This window comes from Zea mays, chromosome 6, assembly GCF_902167145.1.
Source record: "Zea mays cultivar B73 chromosome 6, Zm-B73-REFERENCE-NAM-5.0, whole genome shotgun sequence".
Taxonomy (NCBI): domain Eukaryota; kingdom Viridiplantae; phylum Streptophyta; class Magnoliopsida; order Poales; family Poaceae; genus Zea; species Zea mays.
In genome coordinates, this window is record NC_050101.1 from 158,403,886 (window position 1) to 158,430,512 (window position 26,627).

A 26,627-nucleotide genomic window follows, 5' to 3' on the forward strand; every position below is an offset into this window, starting at 1 on the left:
ATGTAACTGGTTATAAAAACACTCAATTATATCGTACAATCTTTTAACTGTCTAACCTCTTAACTATCTATCTCACGCACTTAGAAAACTGATCCAATGGCTCAGAGTTGTACAAGCCCCTTAGTCATCGGACAAGCAGAAAACTAATCATTCTAGTTAGATCATAATGTAACTCCTAGTCAAGTTCAGAGCAGCGAATTGAATCGCTAATCACGATTAATCGGATGACTTAGACCTTGTTCCAAATCTCTAAAATTAATAGTTCAGCTAAAATTAGTTGAAAATTTTAGAACAGAACGGTTAATAGACCAACTAATTGTTAGTTCTACCTCTTAAATAGCTAATAACTTATTAGCTAGCTAACAATCAGCTACAGAGGTTTGTAACGGGACTTTAATCACACTGGCCAACAAACATTGAACTGCAACTCTTTCCTTTTTCCGATGTTTTTTATACGATGTATATGTTTCCTGATGATACAGACCATGTGGGGTGCTTTGTCAATGATGGAAAAAATAAATGTTCTAGTAAAGAATGGTTATGTTACCGTTACATTCAGACTGAAAAGCCCTGGAGCTCATAATCTTATTTTCTAAAGACACTCCTCCTTATGTCAAAACTAAAGCCGTCCTAGAGGAAGTGATACCATGTACTCCAGGCAGCCAGGCAGCCAGGTGCGCTTGCCTCGCCAACAATGCAGCTCGCTCCTTGAGCTGAGCTACAGCAGGGAACTCCCAATTAGGTCTAAAAAAGAGGCTCGCATTAGCTGGTGCATGACGTCTCAACCTCGCCATCAGTTACTTGATCTTCGACAAGGTCGCTCGATATGGCTGACGGTATCCTGTGCCGTTTGAGGACCCGGGATGTGGCAAGCCTTGCGTTCTGGTACTTCAGGACAATGACTCTTTCATCGTCCAAGTCAAACCTTAAGTTTTCTTCGGTGCAGCCTTCCACGAGGCTGCACAGGTGCTTCAGGTTTTCAACCTCCACACCATTTACCTTCTTTACCTGAACATGTGATATTAGGCAGCTTGATTACCCAGGACATATGCAAGATAGGCTGAGTAGTGGGTAACTGGATACCAGGGGATAAATTGAAGTAGCATACCTGTAGTTCAGCAAGCCTTTCATAACCGACATTGATATCATCCATTAGAACCTGAAACACAAATATTCAGTATAAAGACAAATCTATCTCAAGCTAATAGAAACAGCATATGCAAATTGTTTCAGATCGAATACTGAAAGGGTAAATAGAAATGTAAGAGGGTGGCGAATTAATGGAACAATACCTGAGATAGGATAACTAACTGTTCACCAGTCTTCTTTGGAAGCTCTCTTAGTGCCCGTTCACATAACCGGCGTGGTGAGGCATTATACCAGTCTTCTCCAAATTCATGGAGATAGGGCTGGGTAAGTGGGATAAAAACAAAACCAGCAAATATGTAGTAGCTTGGTAATTTATCAAATTGATGGACTGGGACTAAAGGTTGCAGCTGCATAATAAACAACACAAATCCATAAAAGATCAGTTCCAACTTCCAATTTCAATAAGCTCTATGGCTCTATCATAAGATAGAAATAGTGGGACTAACTGCAGTTTTCTGTGCTCTATGGAAAGGGTGGAATAATGTTTGTTCTGTAAAGAAAAGGACGAAATCTCCTACTGAGGTCATCAGTTCACTCCGTTTGTTCATTTTATATTGGGCAGGACTGCATAATCCAGAGAGCTGTAATGAGCTTGAGCAGAGGAGCAGAAGTACTCAAGACTTTGGCACTGTAGTGTCATCAACAAGGCCAGCAGAAAGAAGTCCAGGAGAACCCGGTGGTCAAAGATGGTGGGATACTGGGATCAATTGAAGTCTTGAAGATTGCGACTGTAACACGAATGCTGTTTTTTATCTCACCAATGATGTTGCCATTTTTCGCTAGTGGCATCTTTGTTCTAATCCGTATTTAGTTCTGTGTGGCTCTAACTTCTTCCTGTTTTTGTATTGTTGAAGATCTAAACTCTGTAATATGGTTCACAGGTGACTGGTTTAAGCTCAAGCCCTGGGTGCTTGAGTTTAATTAGATATGGTATTAGGTAAGAAGCAGTGGTAAACAGGTGAAACTTTGTCATTTAGTTACTTATAAGTAATGGAATTTGAGTTCACCAGCTATGGGAAAAAATCATGTGTGTAAACTGCAAAGACGAGGTCTGTGAGAGCTGTGTAGAATACAATTTGGTCTACTTTTGTGTACTACTACGACCTACATAAGAGAGGACTTCAACTCTGCACCCTTTCGACTACTTAGATATAGGTCCACTTACTAATGTAATGAATTCAGTAAATTACAAACTTACAATTATCTGTGGGGTGAGTTATGGAACTGATAGTAAGTATTGCCATATTGAGGCTGGCTGATGGGCAGGTTGAGTCTGTACCAGGTCTAGAACTCTATATGGCGAAAATTGGTGTGAAGATGAACTAGAAATAACAACAGAATATCGCTATTATATTTGCTAACCAACAAGCGGTCCTAAAATTGTACCCATATTATCAAAAATACAGATTGAAATCAAATGTAATGAGATTGCAAGGACTCACAGGTCTAAGTGTTACTCCCAATTCTTGCTCTTTACCATCTCGTAATACTTTGAGAACAGCTGTTTCTTCAGGTTTTTTCATGGACACCAGATGATCAAAGGTGATTCTCTCTCTATTCCGGAATGGAACTGGAGGTATTAAATAATGGACAATCTTCAGTAGTTGATTCTGAGATGCCACATGTCTCAAAATAGTTCATAAACAGATTCATTGATTTGCACAAAAGCAGTATGCAAAACATGCACCAAGGGCATGGATGTGCATCTGTTCAAACAATAATTGTGTGCTAGATTCCATAACAAATACTCCGTCCAGTCCACAATAGTTGGTGTGTCAAATACTGTTGACTGGAGGTAAGGAAATAAACAAAATATGTGGTATAAAGTTGTTAATGCATATTGAAGTAGTGCATATGTAGAAACTTATAATCTCACCTGTGCCATCATTTGCGATAGGCACACCATCAAACTCAAGAAGGATGTCATCCTTCTTCAAAACCTTGTAAGCATCAGATAGAGGGTTTATTCTACTAACTAAAACTCCAGTCATTTCAGGCCGCATCCCAAAGCACTCTCTTAACTGAATATTTTCAGTAGCCTGGCAAGATACACCAAGAGTACAAAACCCAGAATATTTACCACTCTCTTCTACTCCAGAAATGAAACGCTTAATTACAGGCACTGGTATGATATAACTGCCAAAAGAAGAAGATAGGAATAAGAAATAAATTCTAGTAAAAGCAACAGGTTCATTTGATGCAAAAGAGAACATTTAGGACCCACCCAATGTTTTCCGCTCCTGACAAATTCTGGAAAGCAACTCCGGCTACTTTATCACCCATAATGGCAGGCCCTCCACTATTACCTGGATTTATAGCTGCATCTATTTGTATAGCCATAAGCTGTGTAGCACCATGGGCATATTGTGTTGGTTCAACTCTAGATACAACCCCCTTGGTGACAGAAATATTATCTCCACCTGAGCCAAAATTCAGGATCATATACCATCCACATTTTGACATCATTTCTATTTTCCACAAAGTACAGGAGAAATTTCATATACACAATTAATGTTAGCAGTAGGGCAGCACAATAAGAAACCCCTGAGCTGCACTATTCACTACACAAGCATGGACATAAGTTTGCAATGTGGATGTAAATTACAGAAAGGTTCATACTTATCAATGATTTGTTAATGATTGGCTAACAAGTTAGGAAAGAAACAATTAGTTTAATGAATTTTAAAAGTGGTGGGAGCTTCACCTTTCCAAAAACATTTATAATTATGTGTTCCTATTCTTGTCACTAATTTGTTTGTTGGTGCACCTAATTAGACCACATTTGCATTTACAATAATACTAACATGTTTCAGTTGTACCCCAGCAAAATAGAAGGTCATGTGTATGCTGCATCCGTTACTTGAATTGGATACAGTCATGGATAGAATCATGAAAATAACGATTTCCACTTCTAGATGCAAAATACTTCAACAAATAGCATATTGTCAACTACTCAACATCAGAATCATACCTTGAGGGTAGCCAACCACTGCGACCGCTTCTTGCAAAAAGGGGATGTCTCCAAGCTCCAAACTGTTCACCCCATCCCAAAACTCCTCACTCTCAACTGTCAACAGAGCCAAGTCGCACTCATGACCAACAGCTTGGACTTCTGCCTTGTATTTAGTAGGCGAACCATGCTTCCTCACAAGAACAAAAGTATGATCAGCTACCACATGTGCATTCGTCACGATCCTTCTTCCAGGAATTACAAACCCTGCAACAGGGACACGGAATCAGAGGTGAGCCAGAGAATAACTTCCATTTTACTGCATTTGGATCTACGTAGTTGTCATCAGACCTACTCACCTACAAAAAATATTCTCTTTCACATTTTGAACTATGGATTCATATTAACTACACCAACTTGGACGCATACAAGATCCAATCATTTTTGTGTTGCACGGCATGTGCTAAATATATACAGAGCACACACGATTGGGAGCTACAGTACAAGTTTGCACACAAGATGCTTCCTTTACCAAGCAAATTATCAAAATCACGAACTCTAAACTAAAGTGCAGTTTAGATCGAGTTTGGGGAGACTAACAATCAAGCGATCCATCTAAAGCAGTGGCAGAGGTCCAATCCAACCAAACACAGCAATACAGTATTACAGCTCGAGCGCTAAAATCAGTGTCATACCGGAGCCCATGCTCTCCCGCTGCGCCTTGTTCTGCCATGGCAAGAAGTAGTTGGGGCTGCTCGACACCGTGAACACCTTTACCACTGAGTCCAGAGCCAGCTCCACCGCCGCGTACGCATCCGTGTCATGCCGCACCAACGCCCCCGTCTCCTCCCCCTCCTCCTCCTCGGCTATCGCCGGAGCTCCCAACACGCCAACGCATTCTCCTAGGCGTGATGGGGCGGAGGTAGAGAAGGATGTAGTGGAGAACCTGTGGGCGGCGGCGAGGGACGGAAGAAGGGCGCGCGTAAGGGTCCGGAGAGGCGAAAGAGGAGGCTGAAGCGAAGGCGGGGGTGCTGGAGGGTGTAGGAGGACGCGGCGAAGGGCGCCGACGGAAGAGGAACAAGAAGAGGAGAGGCGGCGAAGGGGGCGAGCGGCGGCTAGCATGGTGGCCTCGCCGGAGGGAGAGCCCAGCCGACAGGAGGGTTTGGGAGTTTTCGGCTCGTGGGTTTTGCTTCTATGAATTGTGGGCCTATTGGCAAAATCACAGATTGCGGGGATCTTTTTTCTCGCAAATTCTGCGTTTTCTCCACCAAACTACAACCTGTTTGCACGGCCCATCAAAGAAAATCTCTACTATTCCATATTCCACGGTTCCACATCCATCAAATCATCACCCGTCGTTACAAAAATATGATAAAACTATGCACAAAGAAGGATTCAAACTTTAGTGGTTGACTCCACATTTACACTTACTTAACCAATAGAACAAATATTTTTACGTTTTTATTAAAGCAAAGTTTACTCATGCGATATAGAAACCATAGCAATACACAAGCATCTCACTAGTCTAAATCTATAATTCACATTAGATCTATATAGAACCGTGTAAGTATACACTAGCCACAGATCTATACAACAACATTTTGGTTTGAAAAGACTATTTTACTTTCAAGATGGACTTCCCATGTCAGTCTCTATCGTTCGTTCTGTGAAATTGATTGGCAAGGGTGTGGCTCCAGCGTGGCTAGAGCTAATGGTCACAATGAACACATAGTTAGGGCCATAGGCAGGAGCAGAGGCAACCGCGGCCAGCCGAGGGGTGCAAGCAAGCGCGAGGCCTATCAGGGTTGAGGGCATGTGCACCATGGTGGAGGGTTGGGGTTAGCACGAGGATTGTTAGGGCTGAGGGCGAGCGCACCATGGCTAGGGTGGGGCGAGCATGAGGTCCACCAAGGCCAATGAGGCGATTGATCGAGACGAGCTAACACATGGCTAGGGAGAAGAAGAGGCACCCAATGAAAGAAAGGTGAATATAAACGTAGAGGTGCAGAAAAAAGTGTGTATAATTAGTGACATGGTGGATAATTTTCATCAATTCCATCAAACCTAGTTTGTTGGAGCACCTCTTAAAGAGCCCGACTAAAATAGCAAATAAGACCTCTAGACCCATCGTTTTGGTGAATCCAGATTCGATGGAGCTAAAGCATTTGTGTACCTTTTTGTGGAATGGAATTGTTTTCCGATTTTGGAGTTGGTGGAGGTGTCCTCGATGAGCCCTAAATAGATTTAGGTGAGAGCTCCGGTTATGATGTTATTTGCATTGGAATTGCATTGCATTACGGGTTATGCAACATATCCTTAGCCCGAACAAATCTATGCATTTTACTAATGTTTGGTTTGCCTAGATAGGAGTATATATATTATTATGCGTGTGTTTGGTTGACTGTGGCAAACCATAAATTGCATATAGGAATGAATTTGTCATACATTTAGTTGGCTGCATAGAAACTTATATGCTCATCCCCCCATCTAAGTAGGTAACCTTACCCCTCGCCATTCTCACTATTGTGTAAAAGTGCAAACACTGACTTCATCTCCATTTCCCACTGTTCACTCATCTCCCTCACCAACCTTCCTGTTCATCCTCTTGATTCTAGAGAAGCAGTGTGGAGAGTTGTCCCAACCTATTGTAATGTATGTTTTTAGTGTTTGATGACCAACATGACCATTAGGAGTAATATCATTTGCAAGTATCTTTGGATATAGTTCAAAGGATGTACAAGTGGACTTGGAGTTAGGAAAAGTAAAGCTCCAGATGTTCAACCCCTCAAGCAAGACATCAAAAGACATGTTGAAAATCTACACAAACATGTAAAAGTCCAAGACATATGATGGAACCAAGAAGACGTGAAGATCACAAAGAAATAAAGTAAAAAAGGTTCTACATACATTGGACTAAGGCATCATCGGACCATACAACCAAGCAAGCCCTAGCCTACATCAGAAGAAGCATCAGACTAAGTGATAGACTAACAGTGAAGCAAGTCATCAGACCAAACGGTCTCACTATTCACACTCAGAGGTAGATTGAGTGTCGGGCCAACAGTGAAGTTTGGCGTTAGACCATATGGTCTCATTGTTCATACTTAGAGGAGCATCATACCGAGCCTACGTAAAGGCGTCAGATCATTTGAGCTGGAGTATGATGGTATATGGAAAGGTTCCAAATAAGAAAATGAGGCATCAGACTGGTCGAACGACTAGTGTTGGACTATACGCTATAGAGTCATTCTCCAATGGTTAGCAACAACTAGTGTTGATACAATAGTCATTAAGAGTCATCAGAATCTATTGTAATGGTATGATAACCATGTGTTTGACAGTCTGATAATATGCAGAAATGGTTGTTGATATTTCAATGATTATATCTCTCCATGGGGACTAGTGAGTTGAGGCTCATCCATATTAGCTCTAGACACCTAAGTGCCTAAAGAATCACTCGATAATTAGCATAGTGTTTTGCGAAATTCTTAGGTTGTTATACCACCGTGTATAGAACTTGCTCTAGGTTTAGACCTAGTGATTAATGAGGTTAGAATGCATCTTACCATTGGGTGCTTGCACACACTATAGTTGTACCCATATGGGCTTGTAGTTTTACGAGATCACACCAACTACATTTATAGTGTGGATGTCACTATATATTAGAGGGAATGAGTCTTGCATCATTTTGGCTAGAAACTTGATAGTGAAGACATTGAAGAGAGATCCACCAAAGACTATTCTAGGGATCCAGTTGCTTGTGGTGAAGGCCTAGGGCTATCCATGGAGTTACCTGATTATAAGCTTGGCTCTCACATGGGCATCCTTGCGAGGGGCTCCGATAAGAAGTAGGGTAAAGCTTGCTTACTTCTAATACCTCAATAAAAATATTGGTCATTAACAAGGGTTTGGATCCCTATCTCAATTAAGCTTTTGCATGTATAATATTTACCTTGGTTAGACCTCACTCCCACTCGGACTCCATGCTCAAAACTCCAAACTGACATATGCTACACGCAGAGAAGAAGGAAACGAACTTGGGACAAGAACCCTTACTGAGAATCATGGCGTAGAGCCTTTTGCCCACAACGAGGCGTGGTTCTGTGGCCAACCACGAACTCCGAAGAGGAATTCACGATCCTTCGAGTGACCTCTGCCCTCGATTCGGTTATGTAGACTCCAACGCACCTAAGAGAACCCTCGGAGCCACACGTCGAGGTTCAGGCGACGATGTGCTGCAATTTCGACAATGACAGCTCTCGGTGGCTTTCCATGTTGCTCTCCCTCTCTCTACTCTATCCTTCTCTCTCTGTGTCACCTCCCTCACAGTGGCGATGGCATGAAATCTGGTGGCATACACGTTTTGGAGGGCTGGGGATTAGAAGGGGTCCTTGGCTCCTACTTATTTGCTGGTAAGGCGCAACGGGCGGGGAGGTTGGTTAGAGATGAGATATGGTTTGAGAAGAACAAAAACTACTCCGGCTTGTGGACCCACATGACAGTGACTTTAACCCCATGTGCATACGCTGGTACAAGCCCGAGGTGAGGGCATCGACCTAGGATAGAAATCCTCTGGGTGGGATTTATCGCTCGTGGCCGTGTCCGCCACGAGCAAACTGGTAGGAGATGAATTTGTACAGGGGGGCACTTGACAATGGTTGTGAGGGGTGTACACTACGGTGAGGAGAATGAGGATTTGATGAAGCGACCCCACGCAACAATTCCACAACCAAGCGTGTGGATAGGTGCAGGGAGTTGGGCCGACGACCAAAAATAAGCCCAGGTTAGTGTTTGTTTTTTTTTCTGTTTTCCAATTTTAGATTTTCATTTTATATTTCAATTTCAAATTCAAACCCAAGTTTGAATTTCAAACTTCAGATTTGATGCATAGTAAAATAAAACTCAACATGCAATGCAAAGTGACATATATTTTTTTATACAATAGTTGTTTAATTCATTTAGGCAAATATTTCTCAACATATAATTCATAGAAATAATTCACTTAACAAATAAATTGAAAGTCTTTCTAGTATTTCTTTTCCGAGTTTCAAATTAACTTTTAGTTTCAAAAGTTAAACCTAAGTTTGAATACTCAGAATTCTAACATTATTGTTTAATTATTCTAGAAGAATAATTTCAAAGTAACTTTAAAAGACATTTAATCTAATAGTTTTGGACAAATTTTTCTAACCCAAAATTAGGATTTTGGGGTGTTATAGTGCTCCTGGGTATGGGTACCCTAGAATCAAACTAGGCTTGTATAGACAGGATATTCTACGGACCCCACCTTCGAGGTTGACTAGGTCAATAAGACCCCTCTCAAGAGAGAACATAATACGTGGTCGGGAGCATGCCATGCAGCAGTGCATGGGGCCCCTTGCCACTCAAGCCTTCCTTAGGCCTCCTTATGTATGGCTCTCGCTAATCTATTGGTAGGGTCTAATTGTGCCACGTGACCATGCTGCCCCTGCCCTTGGTGAGGTATGGTGGAGCTATGTGTCCTTAGGATCCCACTAGGGGCCTCGGAACCACCTGTAAGGGCTCCGGTCCCCTAGGGTGGGCTCCCTCAAACTCTCGCTCCGTCGACTACTATTGAGAGCACCTAGAAGGGGGGTGAATAGGTGATCCTGTAAAACACTTGAAACTTAATCCACAAAACTTGATTAGGAGTTAGCACAATTAAGCCAAGTGGCTAGAGAGGAGAACTTGCACAACACGATAACCACAAAGAGATCAACACAGAGATGGCACAGTGGTTTATCCCGTGGTTCGGCCAAGTCAACACTTGCCTACTCCACGTTGTGGCATCCCAACGGACGAGGGTTGCAATCAACCCCTTTCAAGCAGTCCAAAGACCCACTTGAATACCACTGTGTTTTGCTTTGTTTACTATATTCCGTTTGCGAGGAATCTCCACAACTTGGAGCCTCTCGCCCTTACACTTGATGTTCACAAAGAAGCACGGAGTAAGGGAGGGATGAGCAACTCACACAAGACATGAAATCAGAGTACCAACACGCACACAAGTTATAACAAGAGCTCACAACACAACCCGGCGAGTTCACAACTCAAATGAAGCTCTAGTTGCTATCACAAAGAATCAAATGCGCGGAATCGAAGTCTTGGTGCTTAGGAATGCTTAGAGAATGCTTGGTGTTCTCCTCCATGCGCCTAGGGGTCCCTTTTATAGCCCCGAGGCAGCTAGGAGCCGTTGAGAGCATTTCAAGAAGGCAATTCTTGCCTTCTGTCGCCTGGCGCACCGGACAGTCCGGTGCACCACCGGACACTGTCCGGTGCGGATCTCTTTCCTTATTTGGCGAAGCCGACCATTGAAGTCTTGGAGCTGTTGGCGCACCAGACACTGTCTGGTGCACACCGGACAGTCTGGTGCCCCATCCGACCGTTGGCACTTGCCACGCGTCGCGCGCGGATTCCGCGGCCGACCGTTGGCCCGACTGACTGTTGGCTCACCGGACAGTCCGGTGCACCACCGGACAGTCCGATGATTTTTAGCCGTACGCTCCCGACGAAGTCCCGAGAGCAGCTAGTTGACGGATGCCAACCTAGCGCACCGGACACTGTCCGGTGCACCACCGGACAGTCCGGTGCACCCAGACTGAGCAGACTCTTGGCTGCTTCGAGCCACTCTTTTTCAATTGCATTTTCTCTGATTCTAACAATTAGACAAACATGTTAGTACACAAAAACCAATGTACTAAGTCTAGAATCATACCTTTGTATTGATTTGCACCTTATCCATCATTTGACATAGTTTATCACTTAAGCACTTGTGTTGGACACTAAATCACCAAAATACTTAGAAATGGCCCAAGGGCACATTTCCCTTTCAATCTCCCCCTTTTTGGTGATTTATGCCAACACAACATAAAGCAACTAAAAGAAGTGCAACATCAATTCAAATGAGAACACAAATTTGTTTTGAATCAAATTTGGCATATATGGATCATTCTTTGCCACCACTTGGTTTGTTTTTGCAAATCAACCTCAATTTCCTATCTCTAAGTCACACACACTTGTTGAGACATAACAAGAGTTATTCCAAGAGAAATTGATCAAAGATTTCAAAAACTCCCCCTTTTTCCCATAATTAAGCCTTCTCCCCACAAGAGACCAACTTTTGACAATAAGAGACAACCAAGAGTATTTTGACAAACAAAAACTCTAACTCTACTTTTTCAAAATTCTCAAGTGGTAGTTGATCCATATCTTGCTTTGGCCTTATTTTCTCCCCCTTTGGCATCAAACACCAAAACGGGATCAATCTTGGCCCTTAAACCTCATTGCCTCACCAAAATCTTCAAATAAGAGTGCAAAGGCAATAAGAATATGGAGATGAACTTGGAGTGAGTTACCCTCTCATCGGAGTGCAGTGGAAGTCTTGCATGGTCCAAGTTCACCTTTCCCTTACAATCCACCTTTGAGACTAAATCAAGTAAACTCAAGCACACAGTTAGTCTCAAAGGGTCAAGTTGTAGCATGCCTCCCCCTAAATAAGTGCATCACTTGCAAATGGACTTGTGAGGTCCGGGGATCATGAGTACAACTTGAGCACCATAAATAAACAACAAAATGCATAAGGGAACATGATCAAAGCATAAGACACATGTATGCTACACATCAATCCAAGTTCCGTGAATCTAAGACATTTAGCTCACTACGCAGCCTGCAAAAGGTCTTCTCATCTAGAGGCTTGGTAAAGATATCGGCTAGCTGATTTTCGGTGCTAACATGAAACACTTTGATATCCCCCTTTTGCTGGTGGTCTCTCAAAAAGTGATGCCGGATGTCTATGTGCTTTGTGCGGCTGTGTTCAACAGGATTATCCGCTATGCGGATAGCACTCTCATTATCACGTAGGAGTGGGACTTTGCTCAGATTGTAGCCAAAGTCCTTGAGGGTTTGCCTCATCCAAAGTAGTTGCGCGCAACACTGTCCTGCGGCAACATACTCGGCCTCAGCGGTGGATAGGGCAACGGAGGTTTGTTTCTTAGAACTCCACGACACCAGGGACCTTCCTAAGAATTGGCACGTCCCCGATGTACTCTTCCTATCGACCTTACATCCAGCATAGTTGGAGTCTGAATATCCAATTAAGTCAAAGGTAGACCCCTTTGGATACCAGATCCCGAAGCAAGGCGTAGCGACTAAATATCTAAGAATTCGCTTCACCGCCACTAAGTGACATTCCCTTGGATCGGATTGAAATCTAGCACACATGCATACGCTAAGCATAATATCCGGTCTACTAGCACATAAATAAAGTAAAGACCCTATCATAGACCGGTATGCCTTTTGATCAACGGACTTACCTCCTTTGTTGAGGTCGGTGTGTCCATCGGTTCCCATTGGAGTCTTTGCGGGCTTGGCATCCTTCATCCCAAACCGCTTGATCAAGTCTTGCGTGTACTTCATTTGGGAGATGAAGGTTCCATCTTTGAGTTGCTTCACTTGGAACCCAAGGAAGTAGCTTAGCTCGTCCATCATCGACATCTCAAACTTTTGAGTCATCACCCTGCTAAACTCTTCACAAGACTTTTGGTTAGTAGAACCAAATATTATGTCATCGACATAAATTTGGCACACAAAAAGATCACCATCACAAGTCTTAGTAAAAAGAGTTGGATCGGCTTTCCCAACCTTGAAAGCGTTAGCAATTAAAAAGTCTCTTAGGCATTCATACCATGCTCTTGGGGATTGCTTAAGTCCATAGAGCGCCTTAGAGAGCTTACACACATGGTCGGGGTACCGTTCATCCTCAAAGCCAGGGGGTTGCTCCACGTACACCTCCTCCTTGATTGGCCCGTTGAGGAAAGCGCTCTTCACATCCATTTGAAACAACCTGAAAGAATGGTGAGTAGCATAGGCTAACAATATGCGAATTGACTCTAGCCTAGCCACAGGAGCAAAAGTCTCCTCAAAGTCCAAACCTGCGACTTGGGCATAACCTTTTGCCACAAGTCGTGCCTTGTTCCTTGTCACCACCCCGTGCTCGTCTTGTTTGTTGCGGAACACCCACTTGGTTCCCACAACGTTTTGCTTTGGACGAGGCACCAGTGTCCAACCTTCATTTCTCTTGAAATTGTTGAGCTCCTCTTGCATGGCCAACACCCAGTCCGGATCTAGCAAGGCCTCTTCTACCCTGAAAGGCTCAATAGAAGAGACAAATGAGTAATGCTCACAAAAATTAACTAATCTAGAACGAGTAGTCACTCCCTTGCTTATGTCACCCAATATTTGGTCGACAGGATGATTCCTTTGAATCGTCGCTCGAACTTGGATTGGAGGTGCCGGTTGTGCTTCTTCCTCCATTAAATGATCATCTTGTGCTCCCCCTTGATCACACGCCTCCTCTTGATGAATTTGTTCATCTTCTTGAGTTGGGGGATGCACCATTGTTGAGGAAGAAGGTTGATCTTGCTCCTTTTGTTCCAGTGGCCTTACATCTCCAATCGCCATGGTGCGCATTGCGGCCGTTGGAACGTCTTCTTCATCTACATCATCAAGATCAACAACTTGCTCTCTTGGAGAGCCATTAGTCTCATCAAATACAACGTCACTAGAGACTTCAACAAAACCCGATGATTTGTTGAAGACCCTATACGCCTTTGTATTTGAGTCATAACCTAACAAAAACCCTTATACCGCTTTGGGAGCAAATTTGGAATTCCTACCCTTCTTCACTAGAATGTAGCATTTACTCTCAAAAACTCGGAAATACGAAACATTGGGTTTGTTATCGGTTAGTAGCTCATACGAAGTCTTCTTGAGGAGGCGATGAAGGTAGACTCGGTTGATGGTGTGGCAAGCCGTGTTCACGACTTCCGACCAAAAGCGCTCGGGGGTCTTGAACTCTCCAAGCATCGTCCTCGCCATGTCTATAAGCGTCCTGTTCTTCCTCTCTACCACACCATTTTGCTGTGGTGTGTAGGGAGCAGAGAACTCGTGCTTGATTCCTTCCTCCTCAAGATACCCCTCCACTTGAAGGTTCTTGAACTCGGACCCGTTGTCGCTCCTTATCTTCTTCACCTTGAGCTCAAACTCGTTTTGAGATCTCCTTAGGAAGCGCTTAAGGGTCCCTTGGGTTTCAGATTTATCCTGCAAAAAGAATACCCAAGTGAAGCGGGAAAAATCATCAACTATAACAAGACCATACTTACTTCCTCCTATACTTAGATAGGCGACGGGTCCGAAGAGGTCCATATGAAGTAACTCCAGGGGTCTTGATGTTGTCATCACATTTTTGGCATGATGAGAGCTTCCCACCTGTTTCCCTGCTTGACAAGCTGCACAAGGTCTATCTTTTTCAAAAGTAACATTAGTTAGACCTATCACGTGTTCTCCCTTTAGAAGCTTGTGAAGGTTCTTCATCCCCACATGTGCTAAGCGGCGATGCCACAGCCAGCCCATGCTAGTCTTAGCAATTAAGCATGCATCTAGACCGACCTCTTCTTTTGCAAAATCAACTAAATAGAGTTTGCCGTCTAATACACCCTTAAAAGCTAATGAACCATCACTTCTTCTAAAGACAGACACATCTACATTTGTGAATAGACAATTGTATCCCATATTACATAATTGACTTACGGATAACAAATTATATCCAAGCGACTCTACTAAGAATACATTAGAAATAGAGTGCTCATTTGAGATTGCAATCTTGCCTAAGCCTTTAACCTTGCCTTGATTCCCGTCACCGAATATGATTGAATCTTGGGAATCTTTATTCTTGACGTAGGAGGTGAACATCTTCTTCTCCCCCATCATGTGGTTTGTGCATCTGCTGTCGATAATCCAGCTTGATCCCCCGGATGCATAAACCTGCAAGGCAAATTTAGGCTTGGGTCTTAGGTACCCAACTCTTGTTGGGTCCTACAAGGTTAGTGACAATATCCTTAGGGATCCAAATGCAAGTTTTATCTCCCTTGCATTTTGCCCCTAGTTTCCTGGCAATCACTTTCCTATCCTTTCTACAAATCGCAAATGAAGCATTGCAAACATGATAGATTGTAGAAGGTTCATTTATTATTTTCCTAGAAACATGAACAACATTTCTTCTAGGCATGTGATTAATAACATTTCTCCTAGCTAAATTTCTATCATGCATAATAGAGGAACTAGAAGCAACCATGGCATGAGAATCAAAAACATCATAACTTCTATAACCATTTCTAGAATGTCTCCTATCCTGATACATGAAGGCATGGTTCTTTTGAGCACTACTAGCCATAGGGGCCTTCCCTTTCTCCTTGGCGTAGTTGGAAGCCTTATGGCTTGTTAAGTTCTTGACTTCCCTCTTGAATCCAAGACCATCCTTAATTGAGGGGTGTCTACCAATCGTGTAGGCATCCCTTGCAAATTTTAGCTTGTCAAATTCACTCTTGCTAGTCTTAAGTTGGGCATTAAGACTAGCCACTTCATCATTTAATTTAGAAATGCAAACTAGGTGTTCACTACAAGCATCAACATTGAACTCTTTGCACCTATTGCAAATCATAACATGTTCTACACAAGAGTTAGATTTATTTGCTACTTCTAGTTTAGCATTTAAATCATCATTAACACCTTTTAAAGTAGAAATAGTTTCATGACAAGAAGATAGTTCACAAGAAAGCATTTCATTCCTTTTAACTTCTAGAGCAAGAGAATTTTGTGCACTAACAAATTTATCATGCTCTTCATATAAAAGGTCCTCTTGTTTTTCTAGTAATCTATTCTTATCATTCAAAGCATCAATCAATTCATTAATCTTATCAATCTTAGTTCTATCTAAGCCCTTGAATAAGCATGAATAGTCTATTTCATCATCATCACTAGACTCATCCTCGCTTGAGGAAGCATAAGTAGTATTGTATCGAGTACATACCTTCTTCTTCTTTGCCATGAGGCATGTGTGATGCTCGTTGGGGAAGAGGGATGACTTGTTGAAGGCGGTGGCAGCGAGTCCTTCGTTGTCGGAGTCGGACGAGGAGCAATCCGAATCCCACTCCTTTCCAAGATGTGCCTCGCCCTTCGCCTTCTTGTAGTTCTTCTTCTTTTCCCACTTTCCACTCTTCTTTTCCTGGTCACTATCATTGTCGGGACAATTAGCGATAAAATGACCAATCTTACCACATTTGAAGCAGGAGCGCTTCCCCTTCGTCTTGTTCTTGTTGGGGTGCTCCTTGCGACCCTTTAGCGCCGTCTTGAACCGCTTGATGATAAGGGCCATTTCTTCCTCATTAAGCCCGGCCGCCTCAACTTGCGCCACCTTGCTAGGTAGTGCCTCCTTGCTCCTTGTCGCTTTGAGAGCAACGGTTTGAGGCTCGTGGATTGGGCCATTCAATGCATCATCCACGTATCTCGCCTCCTTGATCATCATCTGTCCGCTTACAAATTTCCCAAGAATTTCTTCGGGCGACATCTTGGTGTACCTAGGATTTTCACGAATATTGTTTACCAGATGTGGATCAAGTACAGTAAAGGACCTTAGCATTAGGCGGACGACGTCGTGGTCCGTCCATCGCGTGCTTCCATAGCTCCTTATCTTGTTGACGAGGGTCTTGAGCCTGTTGTACGTCTGGGTTGGCTCCTCCCCTCTTATCATCGCGAACCTCCCGAGTTCGCCTTCCACCAACTCCATCTTGGTGAGCATGGTGACGTCGTTCCCCTCATGTGAGATCTTGAGGGTGTCCCAGATCTGCTTGGCATTGTCCAAGCCGCTCACCTTATGGTACTCGTCCCTGCACAATGAGGCTAACAACACAGTAGTAGCTTGTGCATTTTTATGAATTTGTTCATTGATAAACAAAGGACTATCTGAGCTATCAAATTTCATTCCACTCTCTACTATCTCCCATATACTAGGATGGAGAGAGAACAAGTGACTACGCATTTTGTGACTCCAAAATCTGTAGTCCTCTCCATCAAAATGAGGAGGTTTACCAAGTGGAATGGAGAGTAAATGAGCATTGGTACTTTGAGGAATACGAGAATAATCAAAAGAGAAGTTTGAATTAACCGTCTTCTTTTTCTCATAGTCGTTGTCATCGTCCTTTTGGGAAGAAGAGGATTTGTCGCTGTCGTAGTAGACTATCTCTTTGATGCGCCTTGTTTTCTTCTTCCTCCCATCTTTTCTTTTGTGGCTCGAGCCCGAGTCAGTAGGCTTGTCCTCCTTTGGATCATTGACAAAGGATTCCTTCTCCTTATCATTGACCACCATCCCCTTGCCCTTAGGATCCATCTCTTCGGGCGATTAGTCCCTTTCTTGAAGAGAACAGCTTTGATACCAATTGAGAGCACCTAGAGGGGGGTGAATAGGTGATCCTGTAAAACACTTGAAACTTAATCCACAAAACTTGATTAGGAGTTAGCACAATTAAGCCAAGTGGCTAGAGAGGAGAACTTGCACAACACGATAACCACAAAGAGATCAACACAGAGATGGCACAGTGGTTTATCCCGTGGTTCGGCCAAGTCAACACTTGCCTACTCCACATTGTGGCGTCCCAACGGACGAGGGTTGCAATCAACCCCTTTCAAGCGGTCCAAAGACCCACTTGAATACCACGATGTTTTGCTTTGTTTACTATATTCCGTTTGCGAGGAATCTCCACAACTTGGAGCCTCTCGCCCTTACACATGATGTTCACAAAGAAGCACGGAGTAAGGGAGGGATGAGCAACTCACACAAGACACGAAATCAGAGTACCAACACGCACACAAGTCATAACAAGAGCTCACAACACAACCCGACGAGTTCACAACTCAAATGAAGCTCTAGTTGCTATCACAAAGAATCAAATGCGCGGAATCGAAGTCTTGGTGCTTAGGAATGCTTAGAGAATGCTTGGTGTTCTCCTCCATGCGCCCAGGGGTCCCTTTTATAGCCCCAAGGCACCTAGGAGCCGTTGAGAGCATTTCAAGAAGGCAATTCTTGCCTTCTGTCGCCTGGCGCACCGGACAGTCCGGTGCACCACCGGACACTGTCCGGTGCGGATCTCTTTCCTTATTTGGCGAAGCCGACCGTTGAAGTCTTGGAGCTGTTGGCGCACCGGACACTGTCCGGTGCACACCAAACAGTCTGGTGCCCCATCCGACCGTTGGCACTTGCCACGCGTCGCGCGCGGATTCCGCGGCCGACCGTTGGCCCGGCTGACTGTTGGCTCACCGGACAGTCCGGTGCACCACCGGACAGTCCGGTGATTTTTACCCGTACGCCGCCGACGAAGTCCCGAGAGCAGCTAGTTGACGGGTGCCAGCCTGGCGCACCGGACACTGTCCGGTGCACCCAGACTGAGCAGACTCTCGGCTGCTTCGAGCCACTTTTTTTCAATTGCATTTTCTCTGATTCTAACACTTAGACAAACATGTTAGTACACAAAAACCAACGTACTAAGTCTAGAATCATACCTTTGTATTGATTTGCACCTTATCCATCATTTGACATAGTTTATCACTTAAGCACTTGTGTTGGACACTAAATCACCAAAATACTTAGAAATGGCCCAAGGGCACATTTCCCTTTCAACTATACGGGCCTCGGGAGCCCCATGCTCCTAGGCTCTAGGAGGCTCTAACCGGTTGTGGGGTCTAGGCACGCCACAAGTCCTCCGTGCACTATGACGACACCAGTCAAAGGGGGGCTCCTAATACCTTGGGCGGGAGGGCTCTCGGCATGCCGCATGGTTCGGCCACCCATTCCACGGCCAATCAAGGAGTTACTAGAGTCAGAAGACGTGTCACGCCTGTCTGACGAAATAGGCACGACCGTAGCATCATCATGCTATTTTCTGGTTGTCAAGCCCGAGCGTTCCAGGGCGTGGCACCAGCATGGCACTATGGCGGTGTGGATGGTGTGTGCCATGTCCTACCACATCCCCTGTAGCGGTGTGGATGATGTGCACCACAGCCTGTCACGTTCTATGTCTCCCACAACGTACACGTCCTCAGTCTTTCGTAACATGCACATGGTCCGCACGCGCCTAGGTCGTCCGCTACATGCAGGGTGTGCGTTTGCATGGCCTTGGGCATGTTTGCGGGGCCTTAGACTGACGTCAACAAGATTTTCATTAATGTAGGGTGGGACATGCACTAGCCCGGCTCCACTTATAAGATGTAATCCTCTCTCTCTTAATCTATAAAAGGGAACGGGAGGCCCATGCGCATGGATCCTCTTTCCACAGAGCCATTTGTTATTCAGTCACTCTCAGTTGTGGGCTTCTCTAGTTTGCCATCAGATCCCTAAATCATAGACATAAATGGTCCTACAAGTCATAGACACAGGAGACCCAAAACTGGCAGCGACAAAATAGCATTTTTTCCTATCCAGACCCTTCTCTCTCACACCCACACATTTCACACTCGAATTCTTACATCCACTTTCTGCTCTTCACTTAGCCATTTCCAAGCAATCTGACCCACTCAAAGAGGACTTAAGGTACTCGTGTGTATTTATCATGCTTGCTCTTTGGTTAACCGAACTGGACCTAGTCTATCGTGTAGGAGTAGGTTGATCCGCTAAGGTCACTGTCATACCTAAAGGGGTACTCTTGTGGTATCCCTGACTTTCACACAACGACAAGATTCTTTATTAATTATATTTTGTAACATTTTTATTTGATGTAATACTTCTTGTGATTCTCCCTACCATTTTGTTAAAATTGGGACGCTTTGGTTCTCAAAAAATATTGAAAGTACTTACACTTTGGAACGAATGGGGTATTTATAAAAAGGCATATTTAATTACATTTAAAAGTTTGGATAGATTCGAGTTATGTGGCCATGCTACTAAGCCGCATCACGACCGTTTAAAGCTCCGAGACAAGGGCTCCCCGGCCCGCGAGCTGCCGTCCACCGGTCTCATATTCCAGGGCCCATCTGAAAGCTCTTCGCTCCTGAGGTAGTGGGCGCACGCGCACGGCACCACGTGCGTCCGGTGGCGTTTCGACGGACCCGCGCGGCGGCATAAAAGGAAACGAAGGAAACGGCAGAAGCGCCGAGCGCGCGCTCCTGGAGTGGCAGCGAATCTTGGAAGGAAAGCAGGGTCGAGAACAGGTGTACGGACAATGGCGGAGGCCGACGAGACGGCGGCGCTGCAGTACACACCGACGTGGATCGTGGCGGCGGTCTGCTCCATCATCGTGCTCATCTCCCTCGCCGCCGAGCGGGGCCTCCATCACCTCGGCAAGGTACGTATAGGCAGGCCGTAAGCGGAGCTGGAGCTCTTGCTTGCTTTTCAGCTGTTAGCTGCTGCGCGCTGTGACTGACTGACGAACGGTGATGCTGATGAGCTGAGAGCTTCACTCACTCTGGTGTTGTTGCAGACGCTCAAGAAGAACCATCAGAGGCCGCTCTACGAGGCGCTCCTCAAGGTCAAAGAAGGTAACTGCTAGTAGGAAAAAAACAAGTTTTTTATTTGTTCTGCTCAGAGACGTACTTCTTCAATGATTTGAGCTCTTCTGTGTTGGTGGTCTGGACTCTGGTGTGTTATTGCAGAGCTGATGCTTCTGGGGTTCATCTCCCTGCTGCTCACGGTGTTGCAGGGGACGATCCAGAGGACATGCATTCCTCCCAGCTGGACAGACTACATGCTGCCGTGCCAAAGACCGGGGCACGACGAGGCTCCTGCTGCGGCCGCCTCCATGGCGGCGCGTTTTGTCGCCGCCGACATCCTCGGTGGGATCAGTTGGGCACGCGTGCTCAGCGAGGGCGAGGGTGCGGCGGCCCAAGCCGGGCTGTGCGAGAAGGAGGTGAACTGACTGAATAATCAATCATGCGACTCGGATATATAGCACTCGTTGTTCGTAGTTTTAAATTTTGAGCAAAGCACTGGCTGCCAATGTTTTATTTATTGACGAAATAATATAGTATCAGACAAACAAACAAACAAACATGGCGTCTTGATTTTTCTTTAATTTTAGTATCTTAATCGCGTCGTTTGTCCTGACAGGGGAAAGTTCCACTGCTGTCCCTTGAAGCCCTGCATCAGCTGCACATCTTCATATTTGTTCTGGCTGTCTCGCACGTATTTTTCTGTGCTTCAACTATGTTGCCAGGATGTGCAAAGGTAATTAAGATGCTTATGGCATGTCAGTTAATAACCAGTGGAACTCTGGTTGCTTGCTTCTGCCGGCTCCTTACCGTTCTCTTTTTATTTACTCAGATACGCAAATGGAAGAAGTGGGAGGAGGAAATTCAGAAAATCGCTGCAGAAAATGGTATCAGGACCCAGCTTCTTGTTTTGTCAAATCGTTGTGAAAACAGAGTTGTGTTTATGATTTGACTATTTTCTTCGCAAGAAAAACAGACAGCTATTTGCTCTCTTCTCGCAAGATAGAGACGCTGTTAGGATTGCTGAAGTCATATATATATGGAACTGCAGGACCCAAGAAGGTGTTACCTATGCATCAAGTTTCATTTATCAGAGAACGTTACAAGGGTATTGGCACAGATTCCAAGACGTTGTGTTGGCTGGTACGGAGTACACGTACACTCATGTGTTCTACTGGCATATATTACCTGTATATTGCAAAATCATGTTTACTCCCTCCGTAGAAAAAACTGATGTTTCAAACTATAATATACATTTTGCCTGCAAAAGCCATCGAACTATATCGGATGTTTGGGCATTAATTTCCTTTTTACATACTGAGATTTAACATTTGAAAATTATATGATGGGATGTTTATTACGTGCAATCAAACTATCGCATGCAATCAATCATGTTGGTGCAATCGTGCAATCAAACGATTTGGTGTATGCAATAAAAATCTAACAATGACTACTATTTTATATTTAACCACGTTCATCTAAAATCTAGTACATATTTTACATTACTAAGGCCATGTTTGGTTCCCTGCCTAACTTGTCACACTTTGCCTAACTTTTCTGTCTAAGATTAGTTATTAATTTGGACGACTAACATTAGGCAAAGTATGTCACAGTTAGCCACAAACCAAACAAGCCCTAACTCTTTCCATTCCACCTAAAGTAAACCAAACAAGCCCTAACTCCTTCCATTCCACCTAAAGTAGTGGTCGGTATTAATTTTTTATTGGATGCACTAGATCACTCAATCAACATAATTGATTGCACAATTATATATTCTCTTTTTTAAAAGGTATCGCTCACTCTATTTCAAATTAAAATTCGTTTTACACCATTAATAGATCCATACAAGACTTGATGTATGTGTTTTATACATATGTCTAGATTCATCGTTATCCATTTGAATATAGACATAAAAATAAAGAGCTAAAACAGATAGTTTTTTTGGGACAGAGGGGTAACTTTTACGTTCTATTATTATATCACAACAGAATCAGAGTTAAGTTTTAGAGGCCACACCAATGTCCAAAACAACAGTTTTTCTTAGGAGTGGGTATACTATTAGCTAAGTTTTCAATTTGGCGTGCACATTTTATTTGGCACCTATGGTGGCAGCTACTTAATTATACTTTTCCTTTGGTTATTACTGAAAGCTCAATCGGTAGTTATTGATGAATTAACCCTGGCATAATAGTCTATTGGTGAACTAACAGCCTTTCCTCTTGCTTTTCCCATCCAGCATTCATTTCGTAAGCAGTTTTATGGTTCGGTAGCTAAATCAGACTACGCCGCAATGCGTCTTGGTTTTATCATGGTAAGCATGCACCATTGGATGTCAAATGACAATGTTCTATCATATTCTTTATACGTTAACGTGCATTTTTTTTTCTGGACTGCAGACTCACTGTCGCGGGAACCTGAAATTTGATTTCCACAGATACATGGTGAGGGTTTTAGAGTCTGATTTTAAGAAAATAGTTGGTACAAGGTAATATATCAATTCTAAATTTTGAAGGAAAATTTGCTCCGTGGATAAACATAAACTTTAACCATGCTGTTTTTTTTGTCACCTTTTAGCTGGCACTTGTGGATCTTCGTGGTGATATTTCTGCTGCTCAATGTCAACGCCTCAACGGTAAGCCATAGTTTCTTTACCTGTCAGTGTAAATTCTTCCCCAGAACTAGTTTGTCCTTTTTAACAGGCAACTATAGGTCCTGTAGCAATGTTTCAGTTTTTAAGCTTCTCAAACTGCTCCCACTTGACTTTCTTAATTAATCGCAGGTTTGCACGCATACTTTTGGATAGCTTTCCTTCCCCTGGTTGTAAGTGCAGACTCTGAAGTCCTTTATCGTCTGAAGTTCTGAACAAATCCAATTCAGTTCTTTCCTCAAAATGCGGGACACTATATATGTTACTCTCAACACTGGAAATCAAAGATATGTGCTTGAGCGCTGTGTAAGCATTGAGGATTACTAGGCGCTTAAGGGCGTTTAATTACTTGTTTGCAGCTTCTGCTAGCCGTTGGCACAAAGCTGGAGCACGTAATAGCACAGCTAGCCTACGACGTAGCCGAGAAGCAGACGGCGATCGAGGGCGATCTGGTCGTGACGCCATCGGACCAGCACTTCTGGTTCGGGCGGCCGCGTATCATCCTGCACCTCATCCACTTCATCCTCTTCCAGAACGCGTTCGAGCTCGCCTTCTTCTTCTGGATACTGGTAAATTAAACTAACTAAGCGCTACAGCGGGACACCGTTTCTTGTGATTCTCAAGTGTAATAGCTGCCATCTTTCTTTCCTTTTGAAGATGACCTATGGATTGGAGTCCTGCTTCATGGACCATATCGGTTTCCTGGTGCCCAGGCTCGTTCTCGGGTAATTCATTCGCATGCATGGCCATGGCGGCCTGCACAGAAACTCAAATGCCAGCCACGAGCATGTTCTTCATCCTGTCTCATGCGCCCGTGTCCTTGTACGTACGTACCTGCAGGGTCGTCATTCAGCTTCTCTGCAGCTACAGCACGCTGCCGCTTTATGCAATTGTTACCCAGGTGCGTGCGTTGACAGTTTTCGTTTGTCGGTGCACTTTGTTATCCTTCAAACACGTACTGACTGGTGGTCTGTGCTCAAAGATGGGGAGCTACTACAAGAAGGAGATCTTCAACGAGCATGTGCAGCAGGGCGTGCTGGGCTGGGCACAGAAGGCCAAGAAGAGATCGGGGGTGAAGGAGGTCAGCTCGCCGTCCGAACCCATGCACGGCGAAGATGCGGCCTAGGATTGGGATGCCGAGGGTAACGGGTAGCTGGCGAGGACAATGATGCAGCAGTTGTAAAGCACAGACTAGCTGTAATTTTTTTGCAGATAGAACCGTAAAACACTGCTCGTAATCTTTACTATTATAAATCACACCAGTTTTGACAGTACTCAATAACAAGTAGCAGCGAGTTTCCATCTAAGTAGAATGAAATATTAAAGAAGATCGGCAAGAGCTTTGAGAGGATATTTCAAACTAAATTATTCGAAGACACGAAAAGATCTCATAAACTAGGCTTCAAAAAGTTGACAAAACAAATTAAATTAGAGTAGGAAGAAGCAACAAAAAATGTGGAAGAGAAAGATGAGAAAGAGAAGTAGTGGTTTATTAGTTATATTTCTTAATCATGTAATTTTTAATTTTACATTTAAGTTATGTGTTTTTAGCTTTTTTATAAATTATATTATTTATTTAATTAATTATGTAATCGGATGCATTTTTGTCTATAAAAGAAAAGCTAATGTGACAGAGAGGGTGGTTGTAAACTAACTAACTAAGGCTAAAAGTTATTCACTGAAGCGCTACCTCTAAACAACAAGGAGTGAATACAAGTATTTGGGATGGCTCCAGATTTTAGCTTCAGTGTGGAGCTGTAGTTTATAATATTAATTTAAATAGTTTTAAAAATATTTTTAATCTAAATAATAACAAAATTATTTATCTAAATGTCTTCTAAGGGTCCATTTGGCAAAGCTCCAGCTCCTGCTTCTTTAGCTCTAGATCTTGATCATCGTGAGGAGCTGATCCTCCTGATTCTCTTAGAAAATCAGAATCATTTTTAAAACCGTTTGGCAAGTAAACTGATTCTTGTCTTGTGAGAGTGAGTGGTCCGTGGCGATTGTCTGTTTTACTCTTTGCAGTTCAACTTTATTACAAACCAAATAAGTAGGATGCATATACGGGGAAAAATATGAAACAATAACATATAAAATATTCCCATCATAGTAGTGCATAAAATGGTCTCAAATGTTTAATCCATAAATTGGCTCGTTATGTTTTTGTCCAATGGCAATTGCGGGTAATTTCGATCAAACTTTAAGGGGAGGTCCATATTTGGTTGGTTGAGGAGCTGTTTTAAGGGAGGGTGGAGCAGGTTTTTTTAGATCCCACCTTTCTTCACAAAAACGACTCCCGATCTTTCGGCTCCACACGAGAATCAGTTTAAAAAAATACCCGTTTGACACGGCTCCTCCAGATCCTCGCTTAGAATCAGGAGCTGGAGCTGTGCCAAACGGGCCCTAAATGCTTACAGCTCTAGCTCCACGATTTTTTGGAGTACCTAATGATCTGCTCTACCAACTCCACTAAATTTTCTGGACCTGGAGGTATCCCAAACAGTGATAGACTTTTGGATCATCCCCATGAATCCTAACACTAGATAAATAATAACACATAGATCATACCTTCGATCTGATCGCTATCGCGTTCGTTCGTGAAGATCTGCGCTAGGACAACGACGGTTGGGAAAGTGATCTCGCCGGAGATGAGTTTCTCGTTGCTGACAGCCTTACTCTAGACCGGTTTAGGCCATGTTCGGTTCTACCCCAATCCATATGGATTGAGGGGGATTCAATCCCTAGTAAGTCAAAATTCCCTCTAATCCGTATCAATTCCATCCAATCCATATGGATTGAAAATAACCGAACAAGCCCTTAGGGTTTTGAGACGGGAAAGCATATACGACTAATATGAACCTCATATTGAGCCGTCAACTCACACCTCTCTATTTATAGGTTGCGCAACATGGCCCATCAACCTCATCTTGCGCTGGATGTCCCCGATCAAGGCGCGAGGTAAAGGGCTAGTTCACCGTTATGCTAACTAGTGGATCAATTCTAACATTCTTCCTATTAATCTCACCTTATACTTTCAACTTTATACCTTTTAATACTAGTAGGATCAATATGTGATATAGCATGACGTGACGATAGCCATCTATCTATATTGGAACAAAGAGTGAATCCACACCTGGCGGCGTTCTGGCCATGGCCCTGAATTATATAACTTCATTTGCTTTAGAAAAACGGTCGAAACGAAAGAGAAGAGTGAAATTTAGTAGATTTAGCCTAGGACATGAGAAGATTCTACATCCGCCTGATTGAAACCCGCGTTGCTTTTTCTGCAATCTGACAATGACCACGCAGTGGTAAGATAAGAAATGGGTCACTCTGGCCTCTCGGAGTAGCGCACGAGGCAAACGGCAACAGCAACAGCGCCTCTGGTTGAGATGAGACCAAGGTAGAAACGGAATCCATTAATTCGACAAGAGCCGAATCTTCCAACGTCGTACCACCTGTGACACAGGAATTCAGCAACATCCAAAACTCTCAACGTCATTTTGTTACCACCACACACAAAAAAAAAAAATTGCCACAACACTTCGTCCT

General features: G+C 43.7%; 2 protein-coding genes across 7 annotated transcripts; one reads left to right on the forward strand and one right to left on the reverse strand.

The window, feature by feature from the left end:
- Positions 1–412: 412 nt before the first annotated feature.
- LOC100274250 (Protease Do-like 10 mitochondrial) lies at positions 413–5,324 on the reverse strand. Of its 2 annotated transcripts, none has more exons than XM_008649375.3 (8): positions 4,795–5,324; positions 4,121–4,366; positions 3,374–3,569; positions 3,026–3,285; positions 2,592–2,719; positions 1,293–1,496; positions 1,109–1,159; positions 413–1,008 (listed from the first exon to the last, which is right to left on the reverse strand). In XM_008649375.3, exons 1-8 carry the CDS (start codon positions 5,219–5,221, stop codon positions 763–765), a joined length of 1,758 nt encoding a protein of 585 aa, XP_008647597.1. In that variant the 5' UTR covers positions 5,222–5,324; the 3' UTR covers positions 413–762. The 2 variants fall into 2 exon arrangements, with proteins under 2 accessions (XP_008647597.1, NP_001142088.1); NM_001148616.1 differs by having other exon boundaries at positions 441–1,008; positions 1,293–1,409; positions 4,795–5,268.
- Positions 5,325–20,063: 14,739 nt separating this feature from the next.
- Positions 20,064–24,382, forward strand: LOC103630367 (MLO-like protein 1). 5 transcript variants are annotated; one of them, XM_008651426.3, is made up of 14 exons: positions 20,067–20,286; positions 20,422–20,479; positions 20,594–20,847; positions 21,048–21,164; positions 21,261–21,315; positions 21,480–21,571; positions 22,665–22,739; positions 22,825–22,869; positions 23,003–23,060; positions 23,208–23,248; positions 23,435–23,644; positions 23,733–23,800; positions 23,916–23,976; positions 24,058–24,382. In XM_008651426.3, the coding sequence occupies exons 1-14, from the start codon at positions 20,164–20,166 to the stop codon at positions 24,199–24,201; spliced, it is 1,401 nt and encodes a 466-aa protein (XP_008649648.1). In that variant the 5' UTR covers positions 20,067–20,163; the 3' UTR covers positions 24,202–24,382. The 5 variants fall into 5 exon arrangements, with proteins under 5 accessions (XP_020395152.1, XP_008649648.1, XP_008649649.1 ...); XM_020539564.1 differs by having other exon boundaries at positions 20,081–20,286; positions 22,825–22,913; positions 23,003–23,051; positions 23,207–23,248; XM_008651427.2 differs by lacking the exon at positions 23,208–23,248.
- Positions 24,383–26,627: the final 2,245 nt, after the last annotated feature.